This window comes from Corvus brachyrhynchos, unplaced genomic scaffold (assembly GCF_000691975.1).
Source record: "Corvus brachyrhynchos isolate BGI_N302 unplaced genomic scaffold, ASM69197v1 scaffold97, whole genome shotgun sequence".
Taxonomy (NCBI): domain Eukaryota; kingdom Metazoa; phylum Chordata; class Aves; order Passeriformes; family Corvidae; genus Corvus; species Corvus brachyrhynchos.
This window is the reverse complement of record NW_008239758.1, coordinates 5,427,434-5,445,483: the sequence shown is the minus strand read 5'-3', so window position 1 is coordinate 5,445,483 and position 18,050 is coordinate 5,427,434. Positions and strand designations below refer to the sequence as shown.

Below are 18,050 nucleotides of genomic sequence, written 5' to 3'. Positions count from 1 at the left end.
AGCGGTAAAGCCTCTGCGTCTGGCGAACTAAGTGGGGAAACATCTGCTCTGCCAGAAGGTGCTCTAGAAACATCAACAGCTTATGAAATCAGTGGGGAAACATCTGCATTTCCTGAAACTGGTGTAGAAACATCCACGATTCATGAAATCAGTGGGGAGACATCTGCATTTCCCGAATTTAACACAGAAACATCAACAATTCAAGAAATCAGTGGGGAAACCTCTGCATTTCCTGAAATTGTCACAGAAACATCCACAAGTCAGGAAGCCAGAGGTGAAACATCTGGCTATCCTGAAATTATCATAGAAGCATCCACAGGTCAAGAAGTAAGTGGGGAAACCTCTGCGTTTCCTGAAAGCAGCACTGAAACATCCACAATACAAGAAATCAGTGGGGAAACATCTGCATTTCCTGAAATTAGAATAGAAACCTTCACAAGTCAAGACATCAGTGGGGAAACGTCTGCTTTTCCTGAAATTAGAATAGAAACTTTCACAAGCCAAGAGGCCAGGGGTGAAATATCTGGGTATCCTGAAATCAGCATAGAAACTTCGACGGTCCACGAAACCAGTGGAGAAACATCTGCCTTTCCTGAAATCAGCATAGAAACTTCCACAGTGCATGAAATTAGTGGAGAAAGTTCTGCCTTTCCTGAAATTAGAATAGAAACATACACAAATCAAGAAGCCAGGGGTGAAACATCTGCCTACCCAGAAATTAGCATAGAAACTTCAACAGTCCATGAAACCAGTGGGGAAACTTCTGCCTTTCCTGAAATCAGCATAGAAACTTCGACGGTCCATGAAATCAGTGGGGAAATGTCCTCCTTTCCTGAAATTAGCATAGAAACTTCGACAGTCCATGAAACCAGTGGTGAAATACCTGTATTTCCTGAAATTAGAATAGAAACATCCACAGGTGAAGAAGTTCGAGGCGAAACATCTGCATTTCCTGAGATTAGCATAGAAACTTCTACAGTCCATGACATCAGTGGGGAGACATCTGCATTCCCTGAGTTTGGCATAGAGACACCAACAAGTCAAGAAGCCAGGGGTGAAACATCTGCCTATCCTGAAATTTTCATAGAAACATCCACAGTTCAAGAAGTCAGTGGGGAAACTTCTGCGTTTCCTGAAATCAGCATAGGAACAACCACAAGTCAAGAAGCCCGAGGTGAAACATTTCCTGAGATCAGCATAGAAGCATCCACAGTCCCTGAAACCAGTGGGGAAGCATCTACAATGCCTGCTGCTAACATTAAAACAGCTGCCACATCTTTGGCCAGTGGGGAGCCCTTTGGTACTCCTGAGGAGAAGGAGGTTCCTGACGCAACATCTGGAGCTGTGACACACTCGATCACAGGCTTTTCAGGGGAAGCCTCTGTCCCAGACATTGTAATTGGTACCAGGACTCCAGATGTTGAACCAGCACAGGGACTCAGGAACCTTGAAGAGGCTCAGCTTGAAATAGAGCCTTCCCCTCCTGCGGTGTCAGGACAAGAGACAGAGACAGCTGTTGCTCCAGACAATCCCCATCTGCTGGCCACCACCACTGCTGCCCTGCCTCAAGTCTCACAAGAAGCAATTGACGCATTAGGACCCACTACAGAAGGTAACATATGTCTCATATGGAAGGGAAAGCTTTGTGGAAGGGAAGGAGGGGACATAGCTGTCACCTTTTTTGGTTTTTATACAGCAGAGAACACTAACACAGAAGCAGACTTGAGCAGAACCTTGTTCTGATGGAAACCCATAAACATGGGGTTTTCCACAGGTCATGATCGTAGAATCATAGAATTGTTTAAGTTGAAAAAGACCTTTATGATCATCGAGTCCAACCATTAACCCAGCACTGCCAAGTCCACCACTAACCCATGTCCCTCAGTGCCACCTCTACATATCTTTTAAATCCCTCCAGGGATGGTGGCTCAACCTTTTCCCTGGGCAGCCTGTTCCAGTGTTCCACAGAATGGCTCCACCTGCCAGAGATTCCAACCCTGCATGCAGTTGAGAAGTTGGAAAAGATGGGCTGCGAGTCTCAGTCCTGTTCTGTTTCTCTTTCCATGGTGGTCTGTCTTGCTGCCTATAGCCCCAAGTATTGCTCAGCATGTGGCCACCCTTTGGTCTGTGTCTTATGCTGCTCTCTGCAGCTAGAGTGGGATAAACATGTGAGATACTGCTCAGAGCATCACTAGCTTTTGTCAGCTCTGTTGATAAATGCCCTTCTCTCCACCCTGCCTTTTTAGTGTTTTAGTGCTCTGTCTTTGGTTGGGCCCCTTGTTGCCAAGTACAAACAGACACAATAGTTAAGCCTGATTAACCATTTATGGTGAAAACACTCTCCTGGCATTCTGACGAGCATTCCCTGAGCAGAGTTCACATGCTGTGAAAGCATTAGTGCACTGCAGCGAGAAGAAAAACAAAATGCAAGACATTGTGCCTCTTGGCCAAGGGAGGTGCCCAGTCCTGGTAACACAGGATGTCCTGCAGCATCCCTGGACACAGCTTGGTTTCCCTTTGCTGCCATCAGGAGCTGGCACCTGGGGACAAGCCTCGTTTGAGAGCCATCAATGCTTGTGCTGTTGTGTGAGCATCCTGCATGTGCTCATTTCTCAAAGGGCCACATGTTCACGTAGGGCCACATGTTGCTTAAGTATGGTACAAAATGTATGTGGCAAGAGATTGGCACAGCTCCTTCCAGCAAAAGTGTCATCAATTCCACCCCTTCCCACATTACCTCCTAAACTGCTTCTTTTGGGTCAATTTACACCGCTCAGTGTAGCTAGCTCTGGACTCAGGGTCGGTAAGTGCAGGGCTTTGTGAAGCTCAGCCCGGTTTCTAACGTTATTTCCATCCCCAAAGCGTTTCCAATGAGTCACTGCATTTCCCTCTTCATCACTTCTCTCCCTCTGAGAGCACAGGTAATCACAAATCTTTGTTCAGCCCCATCACAGCACATCTGCGCTCCCCTCTGTCTGGGCTGAGCAGCTGCCCCGAGGATGCTGCAGGAGTGGGTGGGGACAAGTCAGCAGGGTCATTCCCACAGCACTGTTCAGCCTGGCACGGCATCCGGGGCTTAGCAGGGTGGTGCAGGAGTTATGGACCCAAAAACCCTTCTTGCAAAAGTAGGCTCTGCTTTTGGGCCGTGCCCACTGCCACGTCCAAGCCCAGAGACAAAAATAACCCAGCAAAGGCAGCACTGAGGGGGAGGAAGGAAGCCAGTAAGGATCAGTAAAAATTAAAAAAAAAAAGTTTTTTTAAATACTGGCCTCAAAAAATGGTTTTATTCCACTGCTTTTTCTTTTTAAAAATTAACCACAAGGCGATTGCCAGATTCCTCAGACCATTTGTTAGCCAACATTTTTGTGAAGTATTTTGAAAGAAAACCATGTGTTCAGCAGCTCATGTGTGAAGAATCTTGAAAAATATTCTGAAATTGGAATATATGTATTTGCAAGTCACAGACAGGACAATGAAGCAGCTGGGGTTTCTTAGCAGATGACAAGAGGTAAGCAACAACTGCATGAAGTTTAATTGTACACTTCATAAATTAGAAATGGGCTTGAGTACACGTGTACAGCTGGTACTCCCACCAGAGAAGATATTCTAGGGTAAAACTTCTCTTTTTATTGGTAAACTTTACTACAATGTCCCTAAAGGGTTAAATGCAGTCCAGGTCAGGGTATGAAGGAAGCTCATACAGGTGGCAAAAAAGTGTATTGACCATGAACTCAGAACCCCTCTGCAACAAGGCAAACCTCTTCTAGAGAATTACAGCAAAGAGATGACAAAAGAAGAAAAAAAAAAAAAAAAAAGAAGCAGAAAAAGAATCCTGGGCTTCCTTTTTTGGGTTGTTACTTTTTACAGAGCCCTGGGGATTCTGAACATGGAAAGTCTACAAGGAAGAACCCAAAATGCCGTTTCCCATGTTGTGGCTGCCTTTTCACTTGAAGCTTCCCAGTCTTGAAACTTAGCTCTTGCAAAAAAAAAAAAAAAAATCAGTTCTTGCAAAAGAAAATCAGTTCTTATATCCATGCCTTGTGCTGTGCTCAGGATTTGTAGGATGCAACGGGTGCCCATGAAGTGCAATGGATTTTGACTGGCATTAAAGCACGGGTGAAGCTGGTTCAGCTTTGCAGGAGCTCAGGGTGAGGAACAGGAAGGAATGTGGCTTTTGCCCTCTGGGCCTGTCGTTGGAGGGTTCCAGTTAGATCCAGCAGTCTGCTTAATGGGATGATTCAAGAAGAATGATATTATTCTGCTCTGTAGCCTAAAAGTATCTCTAAAAGCCAGAGCCAGAAGACTGAAGATTAACACTTGCAGTGCCAGTATGTTTTAGTATTTACCCAAATTGAAGGCTATGCGTGTACATGTCTTCAGTCAGCATTTGATTCCTTCATGAGGACAGGGACCCCACAGGCTGAAAGAATTGTCCATAGGCTTGGCTTCCTCTCCCAGGGTTTTGCCAACTCAGTGTGTCTTTTTGCTTCTGGTAGCATTTGAAGATAAATAATTATTAGCTGAAAGAACATGCTGGCACTTCAGTGAAAGGCTGCGGTTTGGAGCACTCTGGCCAGTCAGTGACGTAAAAACTTCGCTCCAGTTGTGGGGGAAAAGAGAAATGTGCTGAAATGGCATCTATTTATGTTAAGTTTTGCTTGTCTCTGGTGAACAAGTCCATGAAGTCTGTTGCCTACAGCCCCACACAGCAGAAGGTTAGAATACAAATGAGGAAAGGTTTTAATGGACTTTCCTTATACTTCACCACATGGAAGTAGGAGGCACTGAGTTTTGTTAGTCCAGAGAAAATCATCCAGAAAAAAAAGTCAAGAAAATATTCACCTGATTCAGAATGCTTCACCCAATGTGGAACACAAATTATGCTCTCAAGAAGGAGATGGAGGTACCAGTCCTGGCTGAGAGGCACAGACCCCTTTGTGGCTGAGCAGATGCTTGGATGTCTCCTGGACACACTGTCTGCTTTGCACCAGAAGTTAATTTGTTTAAAAAAACCTTCCTCTGCAGAGGTAACCTACAGTCTTGGACTAGTGTTATTTACACATCCATTTACTTTTGCATATATTATTTAGGAGACAGAGATATCCAAGTTTCCTGAGCTCTTTTTCCATGAGAGCATTGGACAAATTGAAGGTTCCAGCAGATCAACAGGTCCTCCTGGAAACTCGATGATATTTAGTGGAATAGAGATTTTAAAGCTGCAGCAACTCCTGCCCCTTCTGCTGCATGGAGACTTCGGTTCAATTATTGTAGTTAATTATTTTAATGACTTAATTGCTCATTGTAAGACAGCAACTGGCTATGTGATGTTCAATACTAGCATTTAACTTAAAATGTGAGAGAACTGGTTTCTCCAACTCCTCCTATTCTTTTCTTCTAGGAGTCACCCTACAATTGCTCCAATGTTTTTCTTTGATGTTTGAGCTATCAGATCAGTAGTTCAAACTTCCCAGAAGACTCTGAAAAGCAAATTTAATTTGTACCTGGATTACTTTTTTTCCCAATCTCTAGGAGATAATTATCTAGTTGGTCTCTGATTCCCTGTTTGGATAATTGCACTTACAAAGAGGCCTATGAAGAAAGGGTGAGGGGCACAACAGGAGCTCTTGGGCACCCTGAAAATGCCTTGCCTTTCTCTCTGACCTTTTTTTCTGCTCTGTGGAACAAAAACAGGAGGGTATAGAAATATTGTAGGGTGTGTTACTAAACCTGTTACTCACAGCTTCAGGAAAACTATAGTTTGTTCAGGGTTTGGGTGATAGCATCCTCTCTGCCCACCAGCTGCTTCTCCTTAGTAGATGTTTTAAACACAAAGCTGACCTTGTTTAATGCTCATCTTCCATACAGGCAGCCATGGAGAGAAATGCACAGACTGCACTGTTTTAGGAAATGGTAGTATTGTTTCTGCTATTGTTGTCTCAGCTTGAGATGAAGAATTTTAAAAGCATTTCCTTCTCACCACTGACACTGCATGTTCACTTGTACATGCCATTTCCCTTCTAAGCAAAACCAGGGCCAATCTATTTTTCTTTCATTTCTGCCAGGTTTCTCTTCCCAATTTCCATGATCCAGTGCAACAAATTTTTTTCCAAAGGCACTGGGAGAACTATAGAATCATAAAATGGTTAGGTTGGAAAGGACCTTAAAGATGATCTAGCTCAGACCTCCCCCCCACCATGGGCAGAGTGGACAAGAATATTTCTCTTGTTTTTAGTTGCACCAAAAGAAAATTTTTCTGACTAAATATAGTGTATATCTGGCAATGGAGAAGAAATCTTAGGAAGAAAATGGTGAAATTCAAACTTTGCATTGCAGCTGTGTAACTCCCTTTTTTTCTCCAGCCAACAGTTTACATTTTCCAGATGCAAGACCTGGTTTACATTGGCCATTTTGTTTTAATTGATTTATTTAAAAAAAAAAAATATCTAAAAGTTAGACCTTGGGTCCTGTTAGTAGCAAAAAATAGAAACTGCTGTGACAGTAGAATTGAGGAATTTTTGCGACTTCTGGACAATAGTAAGTGCAGTACGAACCCTCTTTAGAAGAGCTGCTAATTCTGCATTATCCTCAAAGAGTGAGTTAATAACATGTTCTAACAGGGTTTCCTATTCTTGGCATTTTCTCCCCGTCTTTGTTTTACAGCTCCCGCTCTTGAAAGCGAGGGCTGCCTCCCTCCTGCATTCCTCGACTGTCGCTGTCCTTTGTTAGCGCAGGGTAATAATAGAAGTGGTCTTGTCTCCTTGTCAGTTGATAAGCACTCGAGCTGCACCGCAAAGCAGAGCTGGCTGCTTGGATGGCTGCTCACCCAAGCAAATAAATAGCTCGTGTCTAAGATCCTTGAGTGTCAAGGTACCTGGCAGCCAGTGCTGCGGGAGTGGGGCTCGCTCCGTGCTGAGCAGAGCGGGCACACCTTGTGTGCTGCAGGCTTTGCAGCCGGCTGAAGAGGTGTGCAGTGATTTGCTGACCTCATCTAGCTCTCAACAATGTGGAAGTGGACACACTTATAGTATATAAAAGGCTATGAAGAAAATCGCTAAGTGTTTTCTGATAGATGCAAAATTTTTTTTTAAATGGAGTTCTCACCTCCTGTACATCACATTTGTGGCTTAGACGCAATATCCTAGAGACACCCACAAACCAATTTGCCAGGATTTCCAGATGCAACATCACTGCCAATTTTACCATTTAGACCTTTCTTAAATACCTCTGAGATCCAGATTTTCTGGGAGGACCAGAATCAGCAACACTTTCTCCAACCTGACAGGTATATTTGAGTTTTCTGATATCAGCTTGGTGAGGTGATTCTACATCCAGGTGGAGAGAGGGTCACTGCCTCAACAGCCCAACAGGCAGAAGGGGAGTTTGGTGTTTACGATCATCACGTGTTTAAAACATCTTCTCTCCAGCCATTTGAAGCACAATTTTGGGAAAAAAACCTGTCTGTGTCTCACTTGTATTTGCTGTTTGTTTCTCCAGCATTACCTACAAGTACACACCCTTTCTCTATGTGTCATAGATAAAAATACATATGTGTATGTATGGAGAGATATGTAACATATATATTATAATCAGAGATTTGTTTTTACTGCATATATAATATATGCAACCATATTATATGTGATATCTGTAAAAGGAAACTGTTCCAATCTTATTTCCCAGCTGGAAATTTGTGGCAATGACTTTGCACATGTGTCCCTGCTCCCCCCTCCTCCAAGACTAGGGATGGCAGCACACAGCAGGTCTCCTTCATCTCAGAAGAGATCTTGGACACGCCAAGTTTTATTCCACATGGCTGAAGACAGCTGAAGGCTCATTATCCCCCACTAAACATTCAGCTTTAGCTCTTGTGTGTGCTTCCCTCCCACCTCTGCAGTGTTCTTTCCACTTCATGGAGCCTGACGAATGAAGGAAAGCCTTTCCTTACGTGTTCAGCTGGAGCCCACTGGAATCAACATGAACTTCTGCTGCCACTGCTGTCGGGAAGCCCAAAGGGCCTCTTGAGTTGCAATCACCCCTCAGGATTCCTCGTTTTTCTTTATGCTCTCTATCTTCTAGGAACTCCAAGTGTGACTAATAAGCAATACTCAGCCAAGTTCAGCTCCTCTATTCTTCCTCTAGGCTTGTGACTCCCATTTTGTTCTGGAAAGTCTCAAAGTATTTACTAGTATCATGGAAACAGGAGTTCTCTTCATGTTGCAGTGATCAAAGAAATCCAGAAAGCTTTCGTGACATTTAGAAGAGCAATCCAGAGTGAAAAATTCCTTCTCTCAGAGAAGAACTGCAAAACTGGAGTAAGAGGCTCATCAGCCATCTGAGGAATGATTTCACTGCTCACAGTGATACAGCCTAGAATAAAGATGACAATCTCCTTGCTCCAAAGCACGCACAGATTTACTATCCAAGGTCAGAAAGGATTTTTCCATCACTTAGGCACGTTACAGAACATGTCAGCTCTTAGAGGACATATCAGACCTTGGCCACTGAGTCGCTAGACAGCCACAGGGGGTATAACACCCATCTGCTCTCTTGTGCCTGGGGACACTGAGCAGCTGGGCCTCAGCTCCAAGAAAACAATCTCCAACCAAATACAGCCCAGTCAGAAGATGAACACAGATCTTGGGGAGTCGCCGCTCTGCTCTGCTCTGCTATTTCCACAGCCAGCATGTTTATCATCTTTGAAGGTTTCCTCACTAACCCTGTCATCCACAAGAAAAGCATGGAGAGTTAGTCATCACTTTTAAAGCCTTACATTTCTCCTCAGTGTGAAAGAAATGCTGTCTTGCCTGAGGATCTAACCAGGCATCATTTAATCCAACCAGAGTGGATGTGTTCCCATTTTCTTCCTTAGTCTTCCTCCTTGTTTCTGAGCTGAATGTATCTGAAATCTTTCCATTCTGAATGACCCTTCTTCTGATTCCAAAGCTCTCTCCACCAAGATGGGGTCCGCAGCTGGAAAAGATGGACCAGCTTCTTCCATCCCCATCACAAGGAAAAGAGCACGTAGTGGGGACAGGTCTGGAGAAAATGGCACTGCACTCCAGTATCCCTCACCAAGGAAGAAGTGCCCATAGCCAGGCCTAAGATCCTCAAAGAGAAAAAGTTGAGGATCTCCGAACCACCTTTGAACCCACTTTTTTCCTTCTCTTCACTTTCTTCATGTTCACTGACAAGAGATTTCTTGACGCGGACCTTCATCCAAATTATGGTTAGGAAGAAACTATTAGTGAGGATGGACAACCAGGAACACTGTCTGGTTAGGAGACAGAGATCTGTTTGAGGATGTTTCCATCACTTATGAGAATTCCACATTCTTCCTCATAGACCTTTACCTGGTGGAGACGTGGACACAAGTTTGCATGTTTGATGCATCAGGCAGAGACAGCAGACAAGGAAGAGTTCCCACAGCAAGTGCTGTGTGTTGGATACACCTTGCTGAGCTTGTTCTGATATCTTCAGAGTGGTGTTCAACCATCACAAATCCAATATCTTCCTTTCAGGGTGGGTTGGGTCTCTTGCCTTCATTCTTCCAGCAGCAGCAGCGGCAGTATGTTATAAAATACAACCCTCCCAAGTCTCCCCAAAGCAGCTGATATTCCCTCCTAAACAAGCAAGGAAACAAGTTCTCCTGTTGGTGGAGTTGCCTGCCCAGAGCCCTAATGGAAGCCCTTGATTTCTTGCAGACACCGATGTGTGCCACTCAAGCCCCTGTCTGAACGGAGCCACCTGCGCTGATGGCATCGACTCTTTCAAATGCTTTTGCCTTCCCAGCTACGGAGGGGACCTGTGTGAGATCGGTACGGCCTCCCTGGCTTCAGCTAATCCTACTAACTGCTGCACCACCTTGTTCCCATGCTACCCCCAAAAAAAGCTGATCCCCAGTGCTCCCATCAGTGCTGCCCTCATCTCAGTAAGCTAACTTCTAACAGCAGCTTAAAACACGCGAGGGAAAAGCTTTGAGGCTTTTGCACATCTGTTTTGATAAGTTTGTTCCTCACAGCACCATGTCCTCTAAGATTCCTAAGCAGGAGCTTCTGGTGTCTTCTCCAGATTTCTCTTTTTTAAGTTTCTCTGGTGAATCTCCACATAGATCATTGATCACAGAAGTTGGTATCTCTTTGGGTCGAGGGTCTTTCTGTTCATCTGTAACAGTAGGGAACCTTCTGAGTACGTCTTCACCTCAGGCAAACTTTCTCTGCTAGACTGGAATTTCATGGAAGGATGCTTCGACTGAGCCATGAAAAATGCTTGTGTTCCTCTTGGGGAAGATGCAGCTGAGAGAAGCCTCACTCACTCCAGGAATCTCCACCAATTTGACACAGCATGACATTTTTGTCATCTCCACAACATGGCTTCCTGTGGAAAAATCAGCAGGGAATATATCTTTGAGAAAACGGGAAGCAACCTGTATTTCCATCAAAATTAGGCATTCTGACCTGCACTAATACTTCTTTTTATTTCTACAAGGAAAGAAAAGAGTTGTGTTTTTTTCTTAAAGCTGATGAAAGTCCAAACTTCTATCAGCTTAGCTGAGGGGAAGCTCTCCTTCCTTGCTCAAACAAAAGAGAAATAAGGTTGCAGTATCTTCTTCACCTTGGCATGAGTAACAATAATATATGTTGGATTTTCTCCTTCCTCTCTTCACATCTCTTTCTGCTTCAAACATGAACATGTGGAGCAGACCATAAGGAGAAGGCTCATGATCATTGGACTCTCTGGGCAGGAATTGTGCTGTCTTAACATCACTTTTTTAATGCAACCTCATCAGTTCTCAATTTACCCATCCATGATGCCTGTTGTTGAAGATCCTTGTAATCCACCCAGAGACTTTCCATCCTGTGACTGCTTATGATCTTGGGTGGTCCAAGCCAGATTTAATTTTCTCTTTTCTCTGAATTATGAGCTCTGATGCCTGGGAGATGCAAGAGGAAGCCATTGCCCCAAAATTTGTGGGGAATGTAAATCTTCATCTTCCCATGAGACAGACCATCCTTGCCCCAAGGATGCTCTGCTAACTTTGAGCAGGAGATCTGCCTGCAAAACCTGGGAATCCTTAGAGCTTCACCTACTTCCAGATAACCCATTTAATCTATTGAAGAAGGCAGGAAATGCTTTTAATGTCTCAGGTAACTACCAACCACTCCAACATCTATGATGGGCCTGCAATCTCCAGCTGGAAGAACACCAAAAAGTGGATTGGGAGGAATTAGTGTGATTGAAGGTGGCTAGTGCTTTGACCTACCAAGTTTAACAAAGAAGAAAGAAACTGAGTAGAGAAAACCTTACTGAAAAGAGAGACAGGCATGAGGACTCATGGAAGCCCACCACTTTCAGAGCAGCAAAGGCCTGAGAAAGGATGGTAGGTCAGGCATCTGAAGGGCTGAGATTAAACACATTTCATTTTCTGTTTCCCTCGGTCACATTTAGCAGACAGATGTGTGGTGTTGCATTGCATGGGAACTGCTGAAGGTCTTTTCTGGTGGTTTCTCCATTTATCTCCACTTTCCCCCATCTGTGGTTTTATTTTTCTTAGTAAGTGTGTTCAGTTCCTCAACATTACTCAGATGGTAAAAGATCTTCTGAAAAGTTGAGGAATGTTCACACTTCTTCAGCATTTTCCAAGCTTTTTCATTGAGATTTCATTCTCTCTCTCCACTATGGTAAGTTTCTATCTCCATCTCTTTTCACCCATCTTGGTCGGTTTGCTTCTCCTCCAGAGCTCCAGAATCACACCAAGTGATGGACCCACCCGCACCTGGTGGTCCCCTCTTTCATTTTCAACACCTATGTGTTGATTCTGGACATCTGGGTATGGGGTTTGGAGGGGTTTTTTTCCAAAGCAAGAAAACTTCAGGCCAGCACAAGTGGGAAGAGAGGTGTTCTCGCTTAGTCAGTTCCTCAGAAGCAGATTTCAGGAACATTACACAGGGATTGAATTTCCTAGGAATAACTCTGTATCATTCAAGCTTTCCAGTAGCACTGGTTGTGTCACTGCAGGCACAGGGTCTTCCACACAGGCTGCCCTCTCTGCGTGTCTTGGATGCCTTCTGAAAGTTTCCCCAGGGAATTCCTACAGGCAACAGTGTCAGGGTTTGCTTTTTAGTGAAAGTGACGGTGCGTTGTCCCATGCAATGGGAGCATGAGCTGCTAAGAGGTGAGTTGAAAGCTTTCAGACACATGCACCAACTCCTTTTCGGCCCTCCTCTGTGTGTTTCAGACTTGGCAAACTGCGAGGAAGGCTGGACCAAGTTCCAGGGCCACTGCTACCGGCACTTTGAAGAGAGGGAGACTTGGATGGATGCAGAGACCAGATGCCGACAACATCAAGCTCACCTGAGCAGTATCATCACCCCAGAGGAACAAGAATTTGTGAACAGTGAGTGCTGAGGGCAGCCTGGGACTGGGCATGGGTCCAACCACTTGACTTTGACTCTACAGGCAGATTTACCCAAAGTGGTGTAAAACCCACCATTTGCCCCACTGGAGCTCATATGTATCCTAACAAAGCCCCATCCTTGTATGGGTGCATCCATGCTCATGGCAGGTTGAGTGAGGAGGGAGCTGGACAAACATGATGTAAGGAAAAGGGTGTCAGGGAATAGTGACTGGGAGGCAGCTGAATGACCCAGAGGCTCCAGGGCCAGGGACAGCTGAGATGGCAAAGAAATGCTTCCAGCACAGTGTAGGACAACCATGACTCTTTTCTCCCCCTCCTGCTCTTCCAGGTCACGCACAGGACTACCAGTGGATTGGTCTGAGTGACAGAGCTGTGGAGAATGACTTCCGCTGGTCCGATGGGCACTCCCTGGTGAGCCCGCAGCCCGCAGCACAAGCAGGCGCCAGGTTTTGGTGGGGGGAGGAGGTTCCCCTTGGGTGGGAAGGGCCCCACAGGTTACAGGTTGAGTGCTTGGGTTGGGCATTGAGTAGAGGCAACCCTAAACTCTGTAGGGCTCGTGGTTTTTCCAAGACTCTAGAAAAGCTGGTTGGGTCCCGGGCACCAACACAACAGAATTAACCAGTGTAGGGGCAGTGCTGGCAACCCACAAGCTGGAGAGAGGTGTGGGAGAGGTGGCAGTGAGAAGGAAGGAGGGAGTAAGAGAGACCAGGGCCCAACCTTAGATGAAGGACTGTCCTCTCTCGGCAGCAATATGAGAACTGGCGGCCCAACCAACCCGATAACTTCTTTTCGGCGGGCGAGGACTGCGTTGTGATGATCTGGCACGAGAAAGGCGAATGGAACGACGTTCCCTGCAACTATCACCTCCCTTTCACCTGCAAGAAAGGAACAGGTCAGCACCCTGTGCCATACTGGCAAGGACTGGGGGCTCAGGAGGTAGTTGTGGGTCTGGAGCAGAGTCCCCAGTGCACATGAACATGGGTTTTGTCACTGCAAAGGGTGGTCAAAGAAATGGAAGGAATTAGAAACAGAAGTTGGCCAAGGATCTAGGAGAAAATTTCACAAGGACTTGAAAATAAATAGGACAAGCCATTAAGATTCAACATCCCCAGGCAGAGTCATACCCTGGCTGCAGCATTGCTCCCACACACCAGCTCTGTGCCCTCACACAGACACAGGCAGCTGTTGTGATGCTCAGCTCTCACAGCCTCTCCAGGAGGCAGGAATGGAGCACTGAGGCAGACCCCTGCTTAATTTCAAATCACAGAATTTCCGTATCCCCCTGCCCCTAAGCTTTGTGGACAGAGGAAATCTCAAAGGCAGTTAAGGTTTTATGCACGGAGGAGTGACGAGGCTGTGCGTGCCCAGCCTGCCCTGGGTGTGAGCTGCCTGCTCAGCCAGCCAGGTGTTCTCTCACTCACCCTCCACGTCTCTGCCCATCTCCTGCAGTGGCCTGCGGGAACCCCCCTGCGGTGGAGAATGCCAGGACCTTCGGTCGGAAGAAGGAGCGCTACGAAATAAACTCCCTGGTGCGGTACCAGTGCGACCAAGGCTACATCCAACGCCACGTGCCCACGATCCGGTGCCAGCCCAATGGGCAGTGGGAGGAGCCGCGGATATCCTGCCTAAACCGTATGTCTTGGTCCCTTTACCTTTGGGTTAGGGCTGATGCCTCCCTGCAGCTGGGAGAAGGAGCTGGGAATGCAGGGCATCATCTCAGGGTGTAGGATAGCTCTGAGCCAGGCAGAAGGGGGCATCATGGTTCCCTTGACTTCTTGGAAGTTTCCCCCATGATGGGGCCGTGGGAGTTGACATCTTCTGGGCAGTTGTGGACCACAGAGCCTGGCTTGCAGGACTGCCTTGGAGACCCAGCAAGGCAGAGTACAGGCAGCTCCAGAGACAGGAAAGGGCAATGAGGAGCTTACCAATGGCCCAGGCTACGCAGGGAAAGAAAAACAAATGGTTTCTGAAAGGGTGAGTTCTGGCACCACCTGCATCAACAGAGAGAATAGGACGGGAGAGCTATGGTCCCCCTAGCCCTTCCCCAGTGTCCCCCTGCGCTGGGAGCAGACAGGAGTCCTACAGCAGATACAAGCTGAGGGACAGGGCTGGGCTCCTGACTCTCCTCCTGTCAGGCCTCCAGCTGATGGCAGCCAGCCTTCTTCACTGGTGTCCCAGCCCACTCCCAGGCCTGCTTACACCCCTGTCCCATCCCTGATTGCCTGCAGCTTCCCAAGAATTTCGTTGGCCTCAGACAAATCACATCTGTACAGTGGCCTCCTTGCCAGGTTCTGGTCCAGCTGGGCAATTCCAGATACGGCAGATTAAGCAATGGTCCCACAGCCAGGGAAAGCCGATATGGGCTTAAGGGACAAGCCTCTGCCCCAGGGAGGAGATGAAAGCAGGAGGGATGGAGGAGGTGTCCAAGGGCGGCTGCCTGGTGCCGACCAAGATGCTGATTCCTTTGGCTCTGCTGTGGATCTGGAGAGCTGCAGGCTGTTCCCGACATGGACCGCCAGCGATCAAGAGACCTGGTCTGCTCCCAACCAGCTTTTGCTGCTTCCACCCAAGCCCTCCTGCAATTATCACACCAGAGCATGCCAGCTTCCAGGGAAACTGGCAGCAAAGATCAGGCAGAAACCTTGTTCCTGCCAGCCAGACGGGGCTGTTTCCCCTCCTATGCCCTGAGCACATCCCACTACTAATGGATATTGGGGTAGGGGATTAAGGGATAGCGCAGCGGGTGAGGTGGGGAAGAGCTGCCCTCCTGGCTGGGCGCAGTGAAGGGCTGGGACAAGCAGCCGTGGAGATGATGCTCCTGCCCAGGCTCTGGCCAAGCCCCGGGCACCTTGTCCCCTGGGTGAAGCAGAGGCCGGCAGGGCGAGAGAAGGGCCGATTGTGCGTGTGCGGGCGGGCTGGCGCCGGGGCACACACAGCCGCCCCCGGGCAGCGCTGCCTGCGGCTGCCCGTGTTTTTCCAGGCAGCCAGCGGCCAGGCCGGCCAGCGTGGGACAAGTAGCTTCTCTGTTCCGGCTCCTGCCGACAAGGTGCCTTTTCTTCTCTTCCACAGCCTCCAGCTACCAGAGCAGGCTATACAAGAGGAGCCCCAGGAGCCGGTCGAAACCCAGCGGCAGCGCCGTGCACAGACCCACCCATTAGAGCGGGGCGAGAGACCGAGGGGGAACGCGAGAAAGAGAGATTTTTAACGGAACACTTATATTAACAGAGTCGATTTCTTCTTCTTCTTGTTGCTTTTTTGTCATATAAGGAAAAAAAAAATTATATTAAAGACAAACCCACCTTTGTTTATTTATATATAAAAAAAAAATTGTTTTTCCAAGCACCAAAGCAAAACGAATTAGATCTCAGCATTTTTACTAACCGTCCGGTTCCAATTATCTTCGTGCCTTCGGGGACAGGGAGGGGGGTGGGTTTGCAAGGGCAGGGGGTTAAGTTAAATAATAAAGATGATTATTTTTTTCTGATTTTATCCACGAACAATGTAATTATTTCTGTTATTTAATCTCCAGGGTGAACAGCACCTTTTGGGGTTTTATTTTTTTTTTTTTCCAGAATCCTTCTACTGCTGCAGCACGTCAGGATGGGTGGGGAGGGCCGGGGGGCTGTGGTGGAAGAAGCTGTGGGAGGAGGGAGGCGAGAGGATGCCGAGACCCGGGATCCGGGTGCTGGGGGCTGTGGCCCCTCTCTGCTTCCCCACCGCCCCCTCTGCAGCGCAGCGCCCATCCCGGGACAACGTGCTCTTTCCAGGGGACCGTGCGGGGCACCAGCGTTCCCTGCACCTATTTATATTTTTGAACATATCCTATTTTGAAAGAATGATAAATAATAAAGAGAGCGAAATCGGAATGGGCACTTTGTCAGTGTTGGTTCTTTTAGGGAAGAGGGGTGTCTGGTGGGCTGGGAGGAGAGGGGTCTCCCATGGCAAGGCAGCAAGGAAGGAAGGGGGACCCAAAGAGGGTGCTCCAAGCTACACAGGAATGGCTCAGCCCCAGCCAGCACCTAAGGGACCACGGAGGTGGGAGGGGTGTCCCAAGCCCCAGCTGAAGAAGGACCCTGGAGTAGGACACTGCCCTCCCTGTTCAGCTTTCACCTTGGGAGGGAGTTAATCCACATGCCTAGCCCCAGCCAGCACCTAAGGGACCACGGAGGTGGGAGGGGTGTCCCAAGCCCCAGCTGAAGAAGGACCCTGGAGTGGGACACTGCCTTCCCTGTTCAGCTTTCACCTTGGGAGGGGGTTAATCCACATGCCTAAAAATCCATCTAAAACCCGTGGCCAGCAGGAACTGCTTCACCTTCCAGCTTTCAGTCCTGACACCCAGGGGGTTAATTAGCACTCACTAATGAGGGAACACAAGGCCCTTGCAGGAGCTGAGCTGAGCTAGCACTGATGAGTTGATGTTCAGCCAAGTATAAGACAGCCAGGGATCCCCAAGTCCTTTCTCCAGAGCAGAACTTTCTCTTGTGTTGGGACAGGGATGAGGACACAGCCATGTCACTCCAGGGCTTTCTCCACCGTTTTATTAGAAGATGTCCAGAAAAACACATCTTTTTGCAGCCAATGCTCAAAGAAGAAGGCACCAGAGTTCAAATGGAGTCCACACAAGGGGCACATGCCCTCCCTCATGCCTTTGCCTCATGAGCCGGGAGGCAGGACCAGCCTGGAAGGGCAGGTGGGTGTCAGTGACAACCTGCCACCGCAGGAAGGGGCCACCACCCATGGGGTGGCACAGCCAAGTGGGGTGGCAGCAGTAGCCCAGGGGAATCATCCTCGCACACGTCCCACAACAGGGACTGTCCCACACTGCCCGGCTGGCAGCCACCCCAAGCAGCTGCATGTGCCAGCTGCTGAGCGAGACGTGGAAAATACAAAGGAAGGAAACAAAACAAAACAAAAAGAAACCTCCCCCCATCCCACCTCCCCCCAGTCACCCCCAAAACAGCCCTTGGAAATGCCCAACACTGGGCACTGGCAGGCTGGAAACATCCTTCGTCCAAGAAGGATCCCTCCCGGCTCCTTATCTCTCCTTGTAGCAGAAGACCCCGAACCTGCCCTTGCTGGGGAAGCCGAAGCTGCGGACGCCGGGCTCCGCGGGGCCACAGTTGGCCCGGGGCGTGACGATGGGGTAGCGGACACTGCCATCTGCCAGCCAGCCGGCACTGCAGCGGTCCAGCCCCAGGAACTTCCAGGCGGAGTAGAGCTGCCCCACCCGGGCGATCTCGGCCCCTGCATCCTGGCAGCTCTGCTTGGCCTCCTCCATCCCAGCCAGGCGGTCCAGGTAGAAAACCTCTCCTAGGAGGGAGAGTGGAGAGTGAGAGGGGAGCATCAGTGCTGAGCATCATCCCAAGCATCCCCACCTGGGGCATCGCTGCCTGGAACCACCCCATCCAGGCCAAGTCCTGTGCCCTAAGAGGGAGGGATGCACTGCACCTTCCCCAGGATCCCAGCCCCCGTCCCTGGCCCAGAACTCACCTTTGAGGGCGGAGGAGAAGCAGAAGGCATCAAAGCGGTGCAGGTGCCGGTGGCGCGGGCCGTAGCTGCGGATGCCCGGGGCGAGGGGCACACCCCCGCAGGGCTTGCGGGGCAGGGGGAGGGGGGCACGCCACGGGCCCTCGGCCCA

General features: G+C 48.4%; 2 protein-coding genes and 1 long non-coding RNA gene across 4 annotated transcripts in view; 1 reads left to right on the top strand and 2 right to left on the bottom strand.

Annotated features, from left to right (window-relative positions):
* Positions 1 to 15,901, top strand: part of ACAN (aggrecan) — a 48,164-nt gene extending 32,263 nt beyond the window's left edge. The window contains 6 exon segments of the mRNA XM_017742709.1: positions 1 to 1,612; positions 12,233 to 12,391; positions 12,741 to 12,823; positions 13,160 to 13,304; positions 13,862 to 14,044; positions 15,482 to 15,901. The exon segment at positions 1 to 1,612 is cut by the window's left edge and continues 1,577 nt beyond it. Coding sequence (XP_017598198.1) covers positions 1 to 1,612; positions 12,233 to 12,391; positions 12,741 to 12,823; positions 13,160 to 13,304; positions 13,862 to 14,044; positions 15,482 to 15,570 — 2,271 coding nt within the window. The 3' untranslated portion in view covers positions 15,571 to 15,901.
* A 23-nt stretch (positions 15,902 to 15,924) lies between these two features.
* LOC108448732 lies at positions 15,925 to 17,040 on the bottom strand. Its single transcript, XR_001864727.1, has 2 exons — positions 16,656 to 17,040; positions 15,925 to 16,522 (listed from the first exon to the last, which is right to left on the bottom strand). It is a non-coding gene; the product is annotated as an uncharacterized LOC108448732 (long non-coding RNA).
* Position 17,041: 1 nt separating this feature from the next.
* HAPLN3 (hyaluronan and proteoglycan link protein 3) overlaps positions 17,042 to 18,050 on the bottom strand; it is a 6,023-nt gene continuing 5,014 nt past the window's right edge. Inside the window, exons 5-6 of one of the 2 annotated variants that reach the window (XM_017742708.1) lie at positions 17,903 to 18,031; positions 17,042 to 17,722 (exon numbers count right to left, since the gene is read on the bottom strand). In XM_017742708.1, the coding sequence (XP_017598197.1) occupies positions 17,195 to 17,722; positions 17,903 to 18,031 (657 nt within the window). In that variant the 3' untranslated portion in view covers positions 17,042 to 17,194. Of the gene's footprint in view, positions 17,723 to 17,902; positions 18,042 to 18,050 lie in introns of both variants that reach the window. The other variant, XM_008640090.2, reaches the window with a different exon arrangement.